Below are 18,049 nucleotides of genomic sequence, written 5' to 3'. Positions count from 1 at the left end.
AACAATCTTTTGATTCTTTTTATTATAATATTACTTTTATACATGTTACTGTCGATGGACACATCCTGTTCTACTTTTGTCCCCCTTCCACCATGGCCATGGACATCTATAATACTCTGTTTTGACATCCTGTCACCATTACCATTGCTATCATCAACATCCCAGGCTCAACATACAGTTTGAAATGTAGAAGAAAAAGGCTGTGCTTTGTCTCCTGCTTTGTATGCATGACGACTAACTGTCTTCTGGGATTTTTCTTTTCAGCTTTTTCAGATCCACGGATCAAGGATGTAACATTTAAATACCACACACTCTGACCTTGTTTGCTGTTGGTCAGTTGTGGGAAAATGCCTGAACGCAACGCGTTTCTGTGACATCTCAGTGGTTCCCCATCGGCATTTCAATCCTTTATTGGGGGTTAAAAATGCAATTTGAATAGCATTCGAAAAACATGCGTCTGAATAATTATCGACACTATTTGGTAACATGTTCATTTTATTCGAAAATAAATTGTTTATCCGATGATGTTTACAAAACGTTTCCTCTGCCAGGGGAGGTAGTGAACTTAGTAATATTGTTACCAAAGATGAAAATTATTTAAAATAAATTGAAAATATCTTGTATGTCGACGCTCGTATTGCGCCAAAGTACAAAGAATAATATGAGAATTGTATGAAATCCCCTAAAGAACGGAATCTCATTGTCCATGATGTACCCCTCTTTGATGAGAGACCCATCAGAGAGACCCATCATCACTTATGTCCCCCTACATAAAGAGACGTCAAAGCTGAGCCTAGTCTTTTTAGACACAGAAAACCTCCCCCCACGCTCTTAACAAAAACACTATACCAGTGATCCCCGCCTAGTTTCCCATTTCCCAGCTTGTCCTGAACGCAACCACACAACATCTTATTAGATCGTGTAGGGACGTGCTGTGAGAAAGCTCCCTGAGGCACGTGTGTGTGTGCGTGTGTGTGTGTGTGTCTGTGTGTTCAGCAGTAATAGCTTGTGTGTCGTGCACACTGTCACTGGCTAGCATCCAGGGCCAGCTCTTGCCCCTGGCTGAGAGTGAGAATACGAGAGAGAGAGATCGAGAGAGTGACAGCGTGTGCATTGGAGAATGACAATGATAGAGAGAGATGTTGATGGGACCGTGCATTGAAATGGAGAGAGAGAGAGAGCAAGGGAGCAAGGGAGGGAGACTAGAAGAAGGCTGACGGTTCGTAGTCGTTTAGTATGGCCACTCGTATACTGTCCCTGTCGTTGTTTCATGTTTGTTTGGGGGCAGACACGTAACTTTCCTATATATTTTTAACTGTACACCTGCATATGGCAGATTGTATGTATATATATAATTGTATATATTATATGTTGCCTCATTCTACACAAAGGAATGTAGTGATAAGACAACATGTTTATTAGTTGGGAGTAGGCCCATTCATTAGCGTTTCATGCCTGCCCCCTGCTGGTCAGCTATGTCCACTACAGTCATCAGGGTAAATTGGCACATTTATCTTTTGCTCTTTTTCGTCTAGAGCAAAAGATAGGCTACTCCACATGTGCTATCTAGTAAAAGCAATAGGCAATCAGTATTATGACAGACAATCTAGGGTAAGAGGAGCTAAGCTTTGTTTCACCCCATGAGATATTCTTACGGATAATCCCCAGGGGAATTGTATTTGTCTCTGATGCGAGTGAGTGACTTCATCTGTCCATGGCTGAGGGTGTCTTTCTTGTGTGCGTGAATGGTATTGTTATAATACCAACATTCCAGTTTATGGTCCCTTAAAGCATTACCAACACTACATTTCTCATTGATGTTTATGTTCAGAGAGAAATCGTTTTTAGAACGAGTTAGGACTCATGCTGCAGCCAATTTATTTCCTTTTTAGAGATAATAGAACAAAACGGACAGGGCATCACTGTTTTTGCATTTCATTTGTTTGTGGGGTTTTTATGGATCATAGTGTGCCTTGATTTTACGCAGCAAAAAAGTGTATACAAGCTAAACGCAATGGTGTTATCAGGGGAGTACTACAGGATGGGTTTGCGATGGGAAGTTTGAAGATGCTTGACTGCAACTTGGCTCAAAGCAGTCGCGTAGCAACTTTTTAGTCAGATTGCTTTCTCCGACGGTGGTTGTTGGGTCACCGCTTCAGGTCTCCATAGGAGACCCACAGACAAGGTGACGCACGGGTGCATGGATAGAGCGGGCTAACACCTGTTATGGAACGTCTCAACGCTGTACAGTTCAAAAAGCTCATGCCTTATTATGGTTGTTGTTTTTTTATTATTTGTTTACAAGTTTATTTATTATTAGGGAATGTATTATGTTCGTCGTTTATATTTGACACTATTTACTGTGCTTTGTTTGGTTGGTGTTTTCTTTTAAGTACATTTCAATTTCTTCATTTGATTCACGTGAATGTTTGATACTTATTTTTGTTCAGTTCACTATTATTTTGACTAAGTAGCCAAGTTTTAAACTCTGCAAAAATCAGGCCGTGTGTTCAAATCATGTATAGGCCTAGTTATCCTTTTTTAATATAAATCCGTCCGTTTATGTGTCAAGCGTCCACTTTCTCCATTTTATAATGGCAGTAGGCCTACTCAATTCACTGTATATGGAACGCGGCCCACTCTCTGGTAGAGCTAGTGGAACCACATTGAATTTTTGACCATGTCTGATGATTATCGCGTCTGACTTAAGCTGTACTTTCGTTCCGTGTCTTTTTACGTCCAACTCAACATGTACAACTGTCCTTTTTAATCAAGTCGACTGCACAGTGGCCTCTTAAGTGAGCGAGCTGTGTCAGACAAATACAAAATAAAGAAATTAATCAATATGTTGTGCTGGATTTTTCCCTTAGAACACTGCAAAAATAGGACGTGCCCATGCAACCAATGTGATTGTACAGAGTGCTAACGTTGGACTCTTTATCGCCTCAAGCTAAATGTTACAAGTTCTGTCACTTTCTGAATCTATCACTTCCTGTAACCGCTGTGTCACTTCATGAAACCAACTGATGTAATGTACCATGTACAATGATCTCCACAATACATGGCCAGGGTGAGGTTAAATTATTTATTGTAAGTGAATGTCACCCTCAACAAAATAAAGTTGTTCTATCTTTTGTTTATAAAGTAGAAATGGTTACGTTTGTTTCTTTACAACAATTTGCTGTGATCTTCACACGAGCGTCAGGTAGGCTTGTCTCTGCTACAAATATATTAGACTTTACAATGGCAATTATGATTTACATGCAAAATAACACATTCATTTAGCAAATATAGGAATACCAAAGGACAACACAGCTTAACATATTCTAATGAAAGAGTAAAGGTAACAGAAATAATACTAAATGCACAGTATTGAGTGACAGAATTCTTGTCTGTGTAGCTGGACTAAGCATTAAAAGAAACATTCTGGTCAGTTGGATTGATCCAAGCTGACCTCTTTGAACCTTAATCAAACAGATGATAACGGCCATGTCAGATTTAGAAATAATTATATGACATTTAATTATGGATTGCTGAGCTGCCCAAACTTGAACCAGGTTATTGTCTTTACCTGACCTTGTACTGAGCGGGGTTTGTGTGGTATGGTGTGTGCGATCAGGTGGATCTTTAAAATGGTATGGTCGGATACAGTTCAGAGCTGAGGTACAGCAGCTCTGCTTAGGGTGAGCTAGTCAGGGTCGGTTAGTTATGGTGAGTTAGCTACAGGGTTCATCAGTAGGGCTCAGAGAAAGGTGCTCAGGGTGTTCTCCACAGTGGCCAGGTGGAGGTACTCGGGCTGATAGCGCTCCACTTCCTGCTCCATCTTCTTCCGCCTCACCGGCTGCGTCGTCCTCTTCCTGATGGAGCTCACGGAACGCCGCTCCACACATTCTAGAATCATCTGGGCCAGGTGCTGCCGTAGCCGCTGGAAGTTCTCACTATGGCAACAAGACGACAACATTATCGAACGCCAATAAGACAAAAACACGTCATCACTACAACAGCATAAATATGACAATATACCAACTATATTTCATAAATATGACAACTATACGACAACAGTTGAGCTATACGACTTTACGACTTTAGAGCATAAATATGAAAATACAATAACAGTAAAAAGCAATTTGACAATGCTACATCTATACAACAACATAACCAAAGTGCATTTGTGACTTTTTGAATGCAATTATCAGTTTTGTCAAAATGATTTGAAATGATAAAGAAACATCCATCCACTGTCAAATCAAACAAGTGACTAGTTCCCCCCTAAATGAGTGTAGTCCACAGAGTAAAAGGAGAGACCACAGGGATAAGGATAATGACGATGCTTCCAGTGTTCCACGTTTATAACCCAACAGTTTAAAGGTTAAACACTTTCCCATGTAATGATGCAACTTTATCCGGTCGTTATCAATCAGATATATTATCAAAGTGCCTGGCCCAAACGAACTGACCAAAAATAATATAGATTGGATTATCATGGAGTACGTGACATTGCTGCACTCTTTGTGCACTCTGATAATATATGGTGTGTGTGTGTGTGTGTGTGTGTGTGTGTGTGTGTGTGTGTGTGTGTGTGTGTGTGTGTGTGTGTGAGAACTGCTGAGGAGAGCAGGAACAGGAAGTGATGACCTACGTGGTCGGAGGTGTCGGCAGGTCATAATCCTCGCCGGACTCGCCCGTCAACCAGTAGGTAGATTCTGTGCCCTTACCCTGTGTAACACACACACACACACACACACACACACACACGTTTATGACATTGTATTCTTAGATAATACCTGGCAGGTACCATTCTTGCTCTTTGTTCAGTCTACTATCTACCAATCTCTCCAGCTGTCTCTCTCTTTATCTGCATATCTGTCTATCTGTGTCTCTGTATCTCTCTGTCTCTATCTCCATCCACCTGTCCAGCCATGTCCCCCTAGCTGTTTGAGAAGCGCACGCGTACCTTGAGGACGGTCTCCCCTCTGAGCTCATACTCAAACTGGCAGCCGGTCCTCCTCAGGATCTTGATGGTGGGTTCGCTTACGTGGATCCTGAGGGCTGGGGCGCACACGTTTTGTTTAGTGAGAAGACACAGGAAGACGTGCATCCACAGCAGGCTGTAGTATATACAATATATACATAGTGTTTACGAGTATAGTAGACTGAAGTCTGCTTGTCCGTCCATCGGAGGTATACTTATACACATGATTGTTCATACAGTTCCCTGTGGATTCCATACTGTACACTGTAGTATGTATGTAAGTTATATATATTATATCTATATGAATGTGTTTTCAGTGTCCCGTAGACTCCATGCTCCATGTAGACTCTAGTATGTATAAGTAGTATAATATTAAATATTAAAGTATAATATTTATATATATTTGATCATATATCTGTATGATAAAATAGCATACAGATGTATACTCTCTCATGCTGCAGACTCTACTATGCATAAGTATATTATATATATATATATATATATATATATATATTATCATGTCTATATGAAGGTGCTTACGGTGTCCTGTAGACTCCATGCGCGAGGCGGTGTTCACCGTGTCCCCAAATAAACAATATCGGGGCATCTTCATCCCCACCACTCCTGCAGCACACGAACCTGCACACACACAAACACACACGCACGCACGCACGCACACGCACACACACACACACACACACACGCACACGCGCACACACACAATGTAATAAAAACCAACTATAGTTGACGCTTCACATCCTGACACAAAACAGATCAGCACACACACATAAGGCCCGCCCCCCTCCCCTGTCCCGCCCCCACATCAGTCCCGCCCCCACCATCACTGTCCCGCCCCCAGCTCCCCTGTCCCGCCCCCAGCTCCCCTGTCCCGCCCCCAGCTCACCTGAGTGCACGCCGATGCGTATCCAGACGGGGATGCCGGGCAGGTGTCTGAGCTGGAAGGAGCCCATGAAGGACAGGATGTCCAGCGCCATGCGGCAGATGTCCACCGCATGGCGGTCCCCGTTGCGCTTGGGCAGCCCCGACGCCACCATGTAGGCGTCGCCGATGGTCTCCACCTGACAACCACCGTCACCACGGCCACAGTTTAGTTACGGGGTTTGAATATGCGAAGTGGAAGAATGAGTGAAGCTCAATGCTAGGAGGTTTACACTCCCATTGCAAGGGTTGTTCGATTTGTAAATGTACATGTTTGTCTTCTTCACTCTCTGGAAGTGGCATGAACAGCACCTTGATACCAAACCTCTAATAACAATTACAGGCTTTTTTTTTTTACAACAATTGCCCTATCATTGAGGACTAATAAAAGTCTTCATAACATTTACATTTAGGGCATTTAGCTTTTATCCATAATGACTTACTGTACATAAGTACATTTGTCAGAAGAAAGAGAAACAATATATTACTGTTGGTGCAGTAAAGATATTCATAGAATATTCAAAGTGCAGGATTAACCCTACATTTACAATTGCTGGGTGAATCCTCGAAGAAAAGGCAATGGTTGCAAAAAAATGTCAAATGAATAACATGTGAACCATCCGCACTCAGCACTCAGTAAGTGGCGGCCCCCAGCTTGGAGGCCCTGGGCCGTGGGGGCCGTGGGGGCCGAGCTACCTTGTAGACGTCGTGGTGGTCCAGCACACTGTCGAAGCCCTTGTAGATGTCACTCAGCATGTCCACCACCTCCATGGGGGTGGAGTACTGGCACAGTGTGGTGAAGCCCACCACGTCGCTGAAGTACACCGTCACCTCGTCATACAGCTCCGGCTCCACCACCCCCGTCGCCTTCAGACTCTTCACCACCGGCCTGGAGGGGGGGGGGGGGGGGGGGGATATAGAGAGGGAGGGATGGAGAGATGGAGAGATGGAGGGAGAGATGGAGAGATGGAGAGATGGATGGACGGATGGTGGACATATGGGACATATATATGGGACATATGGGACATATATATGGGACATATGTAAGGCAGAGATGGATTGGAAAGATAGACGGACAGACAGACAGCAGTAAGACGGATGAATCGATAAGAGACGGACGGAGAGACAGACAGATAGACAAAAAGACAGACACAGAGACGGACCGACAGACAGGAAGAGAGATCAACGGACAAACAGGAAGAGGGAGAGACAGACAGGACAGAAGGACACAGTCGACAATCTAATAAAAGCATATGCTTGCCACTTTACAAACATTGACAGAAACATAAACTATAACAACAGCGCCCCCTTGCCCCGTCCAACCACAGGGCAGGGGTGGTCTAAAGACAACCCCAGCAGAGGAGGGACCCCCCCCTGGTCCTGAACCCACCCAGGGAGCAGCATGTAGTTCAGGCAGTCGGCCCGGTCCCGCTCTGCCTTGTAGAGGGCGGTCCTCTCCTCCACCAGGAGCTCCAGGTTCTTGGAGTACATCTGCAGCCGGCGGATCAGGTTGTCCATGTAGCTCTCGTTGTCCTTGCTGTGAAGGTTACTGTGGGAGGGAGGGAGGGAGAAGGGAGGAAGGAGGGGAGGGATGGGGGTCACAAGGAGAGCAGAGGAGGGAAGATTGAGAGAGGGGAATGAGCAGAAAGATAATGAAAGAGAAGGAAAACCTTTGATTGGGTGTCTGTTTATTCTGATAAAGTGATCATGGTCGATCTATTTGCATTAAGTTAATGAAATAAAGGAGGAATATACCTGAAGATCTTCCCAAAACAATTTTCAACCTTTTTGAAATCCGGTCTTTTCTCTGGATCCTCCTCCCAACAGGTTTGTATTAACCGGTACACCTGCAACATGGAGCAAGCGTCATATATATATAACATACATATATAAAAGAAAGAGACAAACACACACACACACACACACACACACACACACACACATACACACACACACACACACACACACACACACACACACACACACACAGAGGCATACACTTTAACTGGGTATGGGTACATTAATTAACCATTAATTAACTAATGGTCTAGTAATACTAGTACAACTAATACTGTTAACTAATTGTGTTCAAGTTATCTAAGCCAAGGTAATGGGGTTCATGTTAGCTAGGCTAGTAATTGATACATTATTTAATAGGCTTAGGGATACACACCCTTGCACTAATGCTTTATAATAATGGTTATTCCTGCACTAGCTAATGTATCCCCCCCTCCCCCCCACACACACACCTCTAGTTCTTTTTCCGATGCAGTGTGGAAATTCAGATCAGGTCTGAAGTACGAGATTATGTCAGGATCCTGCACCCTGGACAACTTCTCTGTTAGGACACACATGGAGTAGCACTAATGTTATAGTACTATTTAAATTATTACTTGGCTGAGAAATTGAAAGAAAGGAAGACAGACAGACAGACAGACAGACAGACAGAGAGAGAGAGAGAGAGAGTGAGAGCGAGAGTGGGAGAGAGAGACAGAAAGAGACAGAGAGAGAGAGACAGAAAGAGACAGAGAAAGAGAGAGAGACAGAGAAAGAGAGAGAGTGAGAGAGAGAAGTGAGAGACAGAGAGACAGAGAAAGAGACAGAGAGAGACAGAGAGGAGAGAGAAGTGAGAGAGAGAGAGACCTGCCCGTTCAGAGCAGCCCTCTGTATAGAAGGTGCTCTTGCGGAGGACAATCTCCTGGGCGATGATGGCGAAGCTGTAGACGTCTCCCTTCTGGGAGATACCCTCCTGCCGCAGGTGCTCAGGGGCCGTCCACAGGTCTGGTCGGGAGCGGGGCCACACAGTGTGGAGGAGGAGGAGGAGGAGGAGGAGGTGGGGTAAAAGAGAAGAAGACATAATGGGTCACAGGTGAATCTAAAGCAACCATGCCAACAACAGCCTCCAATACTTCCTACTTAGGCAGAGAAGCAGCATTACCGTCTCTTACTTCCTTTGTAGCGATGCACTCCAGTTTACCGGGCAACATCGAAGACAGGGAGATTAAAAATGGAGTCGTTTTACTAAACAATATGTCAAACATGGAACGGAGAACGCTCCAACCGAGCGATGCTCTGAAGTCCTGCCCTTTCTCTCGCCCATAACGCTCATTCTGACGTCACTTCCTGCTCCGTGTAAAGCTCCTGACATCTTTTATCGATCACAATAACATTTTCTCTTTCTTTCATTTTCTCTTCCGTTTGGCTCCAACGTCGCTCCTACCTCTGCCGGGGCTGAGGATGGTGTTGCAGCCAAAGTCGGTGATCTTCACTACCATGCGGTTGTCCACCACACAGTTGGTGGACTTGAGCCGCCCGTGGACCTGTATGTTGCTGGCGTGGAGGTAGGACATTCCCTGCAAAGGAGGCAAAGAGTCGTACTGAAGACACAGAGCAGTCAGGGTTTTACAGCACATCGCTTTTGGTTTGCGGATGAGGTACGGTTCATGATTGTGAATACTAGGTAAATACATACATAAAATGGTTGTTTCTTTTACTTTTACTAGAGAATAGCCTAATAATAAAGTATTTGTTTTAGGAGGAATAACAATAAAGAAAGATTCTTTGGATACGATTGTTCAGAATTAAATCTGGGCTCCTATTACCCTCCTATTATCACCACACCAAGTTAAGGCTAATAATTTCCAGGTTGGTTGGGTCAAAGGAAAGATGTTGGTGGTGACATAAGGGTTTGTTCAGCTCGGACAGGACTACTTGTATTTAAATTGCACTCTGAACATATGACCTATGGCTCTCTCGTGGGATCACTATGACGCACTTCCATATGACGTAGATTCACACGCAGCCTTCAGCTGTACAAAAAACGACTCTCTGTTGGCATCAAAACAGCTTGTCCGTTACCTTGCTGATGTCGTACATCACAGAGATCTTGAACTCCCAGTCCATGAAAGTCCCTTCTGGGTAGGACACCTTGTCGTTCAGCACGTACTGAGGAGGCGGATCAATGGAAGGAAGATAAATGATAAGCGGCAGATTCTCCTGTACTGTACGCCAGGCCACACAGGTTAAGAGGAGGAGACTCTTGCAGGACACTACACCAAATTTTTCACACAAAAAATTATGAAAATGTTTTGATATGTAAGCATCTCTCCCCAGCATACGATTTAAAGAAACACATTCATGACATAAAAGCACAAATACTGGCTGCCTCCGATGGTCTTTTTTGCTTAACGAGATTCCTAACTGAGCATTGGTCGGCGAGGGCGAACTGCGCCCATGTGACCCCCACTCACCCTGAGGGAGCCCCTCTCTCCGTACTCCAGCACAGCGAACACCCCCTGCTCCAGGTTCACCGTGCCGTAGAACTTGGTCAGGTTGTAGTAGTCAATCAGCAGCATCTGGTGGGAACAGCCATACAGAGCTGCTCACTGACTCACGTGTGTGTGTGTGTGTGTGTGTGTGTGTGTGTGTGTCTTACGGAGTTCAGCTCAATTCTCTGTGACTCGTCAAAGTTCCCATCTGAGTGCTTCAGCTCCTTTAGAATAACAACCTGAAACCATGGCAAGGGTATCAGAATTGCACTTACTGATAAACATTGATTTACAGGGCTGAAATTATCGATTGCTCAATCGATTAATCATTTGGTGTATGAAACAAATTGTATTTGTGATTACAAATACAATTGATTTATTTTCATTGGATCAACTAATGAATGAATCATCACTACATCTTAATTTGTTTTTGTACTCATGTATTCATTCAGGTGTGTGTGGAGTTTAGCTAATTGTTTTAAGTGTTTTAATTACCTTTTTGTCATAGCGTCCACAACGGATCTTGTAAGTCTGCTCTTTCCTCTCATCGTCAATCTAAACGGGCAGAAAAGATCAAAGTATAAAAGACATGCTCACTTTTACTCCTGGGGGGCAGTGCACCCTCTCCCATCTTATCACTTTGAGGGGATCTCCTCTCTATTTTACTCCAGGGTGAGCCCTGTGACCCTGTGACCTCCAACCTTGAGGGAGATAACGTTGTGCTCCTTCTGCTCCATCAGTGTGATGCGGTCGGACGGGATGTGGGACCACCTCTTCCTGGTCCGACGCTCCCGCCGGTTCTGTCTGGACACACACACACACACACACACACATTAATAACTAACCCATCTAACCCAACTAACCCATCCCCACATTGGTTAGCTTAAGGCTGATTAATCAGAACAAGGCAATAGCCCATTAAGGTATTGACACACTAATTACCGCGTTTACATTGCCACTCATTTAAGTGAGTGTCCTAATCGGAAGTTTAATAGAGGTGAACTACAATGAATAATGATTGCTTGGTGTAGTATGCTCTGGGGATAAATCAACTGGCTTAATGGAACAATTCCAATGATTGTCTTTACCTGATTGGCTTAGTATTGTTCATGTAAACATACTGTTTCATCACCATCATCAAGGTTATATTATCAGCCAATAGCACTGCGATGACACACACCCGCATTGGTCTTCTTGACCTCATTGACTTGACCTTATTCCATTGGCTGTTGCTAACCTGTAAAAGATGAAGGCAATGGTGGCCACCACTACCATGGTAACCGACAGAACGATGACGATGATGTCATTAGTACTCATTACTGGGGGGGTCGACAGCCAGAGAGGAGAAGAAGAAGAAGAAAAGGAGAATCTGTTTAGTTGTTGCTAGGAGACAGGGGTACACAGTATATAACATGCAAACATGCAAAAGTTAAATAATAACATCAAAGTCCCAACAGAAAAGAAGATTTTCAAGAAAACATTCACCTTCTTCTTATTTCTCCATTTTATGACACCAACATATCATTGCGCCATTTGTAGCCCATAAAAACACTTATCAGTCTGGAGTTTGATCTGCTAATGATCTGGTGTGTGTGTGTGAGTGTGTGTGTGTGTGTGTGTGTGTGTGTGTGTGTGTGTGTGTGTGCACATACCTCGGTATGGCGTAGCGTACAGAAGTTTATTCCCCCAGATAAAAGTGGGGTTTGAAGTGTTCAGTTTGGTGATATTGTCCGCCGTGTTGAATGTGAATAAAGTTCCATACTAAAAAAAAATCACATGACAACATGCTCAAAAACGTTCATGACATAAAAGCACAAAGATTTTCACGATGACTTTTAATAGGCTAATAGGTGAATAGACCTTTATCACAGAAGTGTTATATAGGGACAAAGAAAGCAGAGGCTCATTAAGTGAACTACAGGTCTGTAGCCATGCCAGTGCCCACGGTAATGTGATGAGATACACCTGCACTCGCCCCTACTATCACACCTCTGTTAGTTAGGCCTATACATAATAAAATAACAATAATTCTTATCTGAATATTACAGATCGTCCCACAAGTTACCTTATGCTGTTTGGTTGTGTAAATGACTGAGAATGTCACATCCCTGTCCCCATGCTCGTCCAGATTGTAGGTCCCACCCTTACCTGGACAGGTGAGGCAGGAGATCAACCACAACAAACCTCCTCCGCTAGCAGCACAACAGGCAATATAGCGCCTCAACTTGACCCTGCCCTCAGCAATGACAAATGAATGCCCAATGTAGAATGTCTACAATCATGGGATGGTGGTTTCCATTTTTCTGTATTTCTACATTTAAATATATAATTAAATAATACAAAGTATGTAATTTGAATTTGACATGATTTGTTTCAGTCTAGTGCACCTAGGCAACCCTAGGTGCACAACAATTGTAAACATCTTTATTTTAACTTAAATGCTTATATCACTGTATCAGTTAAACTAAAGAATAACCTGTCCTGTTCTATGTTATTTTTGTGTCAGGTGATGTTATTGGTGTGTCGATATAAAATACAAATTTTACAAATCTTTTATTTCTCTGTCCACATTCTTACCATAAAAGGTGATGTTCCTGAAGTAGCTGTGATTGATCGACTGCATGTCACTGCCTTCTCCAAGTTCTCCCCAGATCTTCCTCATCACCTCCCCGATGAGGAGCACTGAGTCATGATAAGCTGCCATGTAGTCATTCATCTGGACAGGACCGAAAAATACAGAATCAATGTCAAATCACAACCATCATTACAACATAACAACCCACTACTCCGTCGTCACAACTCACTCCTAAGTGTAAGAGTAGCTCGCCTACACATTAGAAAATGAAGAATAGATAAATAATTAAAAACTAAATTATCTATAAAATCGGGGAAAACGTTGCAGTTGCTTTGCAGAGAATACTATTTCTTTTGAAAAAAGTCCAGTTGGTCCGAGCTTTTAAAATTTACATTTACTTGTACATTTCCGCACACTATGAAATCAGTGAATCAGTAAATGTGTTTAAAAGCACAAACTTGACCTATTTTCAAAAAATAGGTCAAGTTTGTGCTTTTAAACACATTTACTAGTAGATACACAGTATAAAACCAATGAATCAGTCAAACAGGGAAACCATCAATAAAACCATTTGAATGTTAAACGGTGCTGCTCTCACCACCGTGGTGTTATCGCCCAGGTCCATTTCCACAGTGTATTGCCTGGTGTTCGGCATGGTCAGCACCAACACGTTCTCCATGAAGGGCATGGACGTGGCGTTTCTGTAATACTGATCACTGTAGTGAACCAGGTGACCCAGAGACACAGCGTTAGGGGACACCTAGCAACTGTACTCACACCGTCGTGTGCGTTCGGCTCTTTGCCTTCGACTCTGACTGACATGAAGCACTAAACACTTGCAAGCTGTAGCTTGCCTTGTGAGTATGAGTGAGTTTGTGAACGCGTGTGCGTGTGTGTGTGTGTGTGTGTGTGTGTGTGTGTGTGTGTGTGTGTGTTTTGTGCAGGCTGAAGGAGTGAAGAAACAGAGGGAAAGAGGCTGAGAGGAAGGACTGACTTGTAAAGGTCGATGAGCATGAAGAGGATGTTGTTGTTGTTGGCCCCCGCCGTGTTGTTCTTCATCTCCTGCATGTCAGCCGGGGATCCGCACGCGATGAACACTGCCGACCAATCAGAAGTGACAGCGATAGACTCTTGAGCGGAGCTGAATGTAGGTCCATGTTTACATTGAGCAGATGCTTTGATCCAAAGTGAGAGGCGGTGGACGCGTCCCGTGGCTCTGTTCTACAGGAACCTCGGACAACAGTGCTGCTGCATTTGTTTTGTGTTTAAATCGTGATTAGGCAACGACAGGGAAACGCTCCTGCAAACTTCAGGCGGGGACTCCCACCAACTAACTGGGAGGGGCTTAATCTTAAACATTACGACTTCAACAAAAATATGCAACAACAGTGCAAATATCTAATATGTATTTGTGTTGGATTCAAATATCACAACAAATCAGCTTTGTGCCATTGAGCAACATTGCGGACTCACAGTTGCTGGTCCTGTTTTGGGAGTGGCGCAGCTTTGATTGCAGCTCCCACGCCCGACGAAGAACCTGAGGATGAACAGCTCTATAGAAGTCTGATGTGACAGCCTCCAGGGCGTTCATATACCTGCACACAAGGTTGAGGAATGGTTGTACTATCGGCTCGTTCAGCGGACACCCCCAGCCCCTCTGTAGACTCTCTGTTAGTGAGCAGCTTAGGGTGATGTGGCTCAGGGAGGTCTACAGGCAGGCGGTTTGAAGTGTAGATCCAGCCCAGCCTGACGTATGATAGGACAGATGGACGGACGGATGGACAGACAGACAGACAGACACAGACAAACTGACAGACTGATGGGCCGATACATACAGACAGACAGACCGATCCAGACAAACAGACACAGACAGACAGATAGACAAACAGAGACAGACAGACAGATAGACAAACAAAGACAAATCCAATCCCGCTCACCAGAAGCAGTCCTCGGTGTTGACCTGCTTCTTGTAGAGGTAGGTGGAGTCCCACGCGGGCTTCACCTTGTGGTTGAACTCCCAGAATTTGGTGAAGAAGTTGGACACCTTGCGCGCCGGCGGGAGGACCCGTTGCAAGTTGGGCTTGAAGTCGCAGGTCATGCTAAAGCCACCCGCGGAGATGATGGGCATGCTCAGCTGCAGACCGATCTCCGTGCTGGCGGGGGTGCACACCCAGAGAGACACGGGACCACGGAGCATCACCAGGGAAAAGATAGGAGTCACAGGGTGAAGGGGGGGGGGAAGGATAGGGAGGGTGGAGAGAGTGAGAGGATGTGTACAGAGGGGAGGGATGAGAGAGAGAGAGAGAGAGAGAGAGAGAGAGAGAGAGAGAGAAAGAGAGAGAGAGAGAGAGAGAGAGGTGGCATGAGCATCGTGGAGAAACAGGAGGACAAGAATAGAGGGTATAGGGAACCACTTACTCAACCATCTGTGCGACGGCATAGGTGCAGGTGGGCCCCAGCACGGCACATCCCACCTCCCCTGAGTCCTGTGGAAGAAGAGCCAGACAGACATCACTCAGACCTGTTGGGCTATGCAGCGCTAGGGAAAAGGGATGTACCATATCAGGTGTTTACTGTGGCAGGATATCAGAGGCAATCAGGTCACAACAGACTTTGGAAACACTGAGAACATAAGAAAACTGCAATGACTGTAATGGCCCTGTGCGATCATAACAGGACAGCAAGTCCAACAGCGACAACTATTTTGGATTTGTACTAGACTATGTTACGCCATACTTTTGTAAGTAAACCATACTATTTTCACACAATGGTGAAATGGACTGTGTTTATAGAGGGTTTTTCTAACAAGGGACCACTCAAAAGCTTTACAATTACATTCACCCATTCATACACCGATGGGTGAGTTGACCGATTATACCAACTCATTGCTTACAATTGTCTGTGATATTATTATAGTCCACCCGCCCACGTCTATTTCAGGGGGCGAGAGTACCTGGACAAAGTCCTTTATGCCGCTTTTCCACCGACAGTACCAGCTCGACTCGACTCGACTCGCCCCACCTTTTTTTGCGTTTCCATTGGCAAGAAAAGTACCCGGTACCTAGTTCCGGGTACTTTTTTTTGTACTACCTCCGTCGAGGTTCCAAGCGAGCGGAGTAGGTACTTTTGTGTGACGTAAACAGGCTGCTGGCAACTGATTGGCCAGCGGCTGTAAATGGGAATAATCACTCACTTAGTCAATCAGTGTAATAAAACATGTCATGCCATCACAGTGCGCTGTTCCAAACAATGAAAACGTTTTTTCCGGCGAGAAATTTTGCTAGTGCCTACTCATAACCCTTAAGGTTATTGTGTATTTTCTGCAATAACTGCTAAAAAAAAGACTTAGGTTAACATTATTGCTAGTTGCTCCTGGAGACGCTGTGTCAGTTTTGCCAGTTTGCCCTGATTGGCCCACGATTACATTGTAGTTAGGGAAATCGTCAGCTCGAGGTACTGGTCCGTGTAACTAAACAGACCCCAGGTGGGGATCACTCACGTTGAGGATCTTAATGGTTTCCACTCCCCCACATGTGCTGCTGGCACAGCCTTTCTTCAGGTAGAGCTGCGAGTCGAAGGGGCTGAAGAGGGCTGTGAGGTTCTGGCTCACATCTAATGGTGGCCAACAGACAGAATAGAGCACAGGAAGTTCAGCTGTTCAAAAATTCAAATTCTGTTCAAATATTGAACGTCTTAAACATTAAATAGGACCTTTATTTTTATGTAAACTATCTATCCAGCCTTCTCTGACGTATGATGGATAGGTAGCTAAATAGAAAGACAGACAGACACAGACAGACAAAATGTGTATCTAGTCTAGTAGTTGTTGTATTTATATACTTTGTGTGCTGCCTCTTTACCTTTAGCACATTGTGTGTGTTTTGTAAGTTTGGTGTGTTCTTTGTCATTATGTGAATAGGTGATGTAACCCTTCAACTTAAATAATAATAATAATAATGATAATATAAATAATAGTATATAAAGTTTGTTGTTTTGTGCTCTCTCTCTCTCTCTCTCTCTCTCTCTCTCTCTCTCTCTCTCTCTCTCTCTCTCTCTCTCTCTCTCTCTCTCTCTCTCTCCAGTAGAGGACTGTAGTGCACTCCAGCTATTTGACTCTAATCAAAGTTGCTGGATGAGTATGCTGATTGTCTTGCCAAAAACTACTAAATAAGGTTTTTATACAAAAATGGATGGGAGTGCATGAGAGAGAATGGGGTTACCTGTTTCCTCAGGTAAGTAGAAAGTAGGCTATGTGTGCATCAAATGTTGTAATAGTAACATAGGATGTTTTTATGATTAATGTTTTTTATAGTTAGAAAATTATTTTTTAATAATAAAAACAAGCTAGTTTTTTGTCTTCTTCGGCTCCATATATCTACATTCAAAGTGCATGCCTTCATCATCAACATTTTACAATTATATCTCAAAAAACGGTTGTTTATTTTCAAGATTAATTATTGATTGTGATTTTTTAAGTAGAGATTTTTAAGTAGAAATTAGTAAATGACACACACACACACACACACACACGTATACAGGTGCATTCATTGTCACATGCAGTGCAGAGACATTGCAGAGACAATTACAATAGGCCTATAAAATGTTTTTTAACTATGTTCCAAATATTCGTAAATGACAAATGATAATGATAATGGACAATCAATGGGTAAATATCGTAATTAATTATTTTAGATATGTTAAGTTAAGGAATAGGCCCAGGCTTAACAGGACTATAAAATCACTTACCAGCCGCAGCGTTGATTTGGGAATTTAGCTCAATTGCCTCCAAGACATTCCCCTCCACAAACTTCATACTCCAGGGAGACTCGTCATCGTTCATCAAGATCACGTTGATCAAGCTCCCATTCTTACAATGTTGGATCTTCTGACTGGCGCCAAACACCAGAGCCAATGTAGACATTATGAGACACAAACGCACGTCCATTTTAAGTTATTCAGCCCTGTTGCTCTCCTGGAGAAAACTCATACATCCATCGATGTCTTCCTTAGATGTAACGCATCTAACGATAATGGTAAATATCCATCAATATTAAACATGTCGTTTCAGCGGGATTCCATTTGGTCCGAGGTAGAAAGATATACGCTGTCAAAATAAAAGTTTGATCGTGACTGTGAGCTTGTGTTATATATATACACACGGACTAGTCAAGAGTCGTGTAGTCCTGTCGCTTATAGGTCTTTCTTGAGTAGGCCCCTAATCCACAGAGTTGTTGGCCCTTCACACGTAGGCCTACAACTGCCTTCCTGTCTGGTTTGTATCTCTCTGATTGCAGG

General features: G+C 43.7%; 1 protein-coding gene across 1 annotated transcript; it reads right to left on the bottom strand.

Annotated features, from left to right (window-relative positions):
• Nucleotides 1-3,742: 3,742 nt before the first annotated feature.
• gucy2cb (guanylate cyclase 2Cb) lies at nt 3,743-17,675 on the bottom strand (the record flags this gene model as incomplete). The annotated part of the gene is made up of 25 exons (XM_084485566.1): nt 3,743-3,938; nt 4,640-4,716; nt 4,955-5,049; nt 5,513-5,611; nt 5,877-6,051; nt 6,608-6,800; nt 7,302-7,460; nt 7,667-7,758; nt 8,161-8,249; nt 8,555-8,692; nt 9,132-9,264; nt 9,770-9,856; nt 10,162-10,266; nt 10,347-10,418; nt 10,675-10,734; nt 10,881-10,983; nt 11,417-11,498; nt 12,757-12,895; nt 13,356-13,470; nt 13,749-13,851; nt 14,228-14,349; nt 14,692-14,907; nt 15,173-15,240; nt 16,254-16,366; nt 17,501-17,675. 25 exons carry the CDS (start codon nt 17,673-17,675, stop codon nt 3,743-3,745), a joined length of 3,006 nt encoding a protein of 1,001 aa, XP_084341692.1.
• Nucleotides 17,676-18,049: the final 374 nt, after the last annotated feature.

The sequence above is a fragment of the Micromesistius poutassou genome (assembly GCF_964030765.1).
Source record: "Micromesistius poutassou genome assembly, chromosome: 21".
NCBI classification, from domain to species: domain Eukaryota; kingdom Metazoa; phylum Chordata; class Actinopteri; order Gadiformes; family Gadidae; genus Micromesistius; species Micromesistius poutassou.
This window is presented reverse-complemented; position numbering and strand designations above follow the sequence as displayed.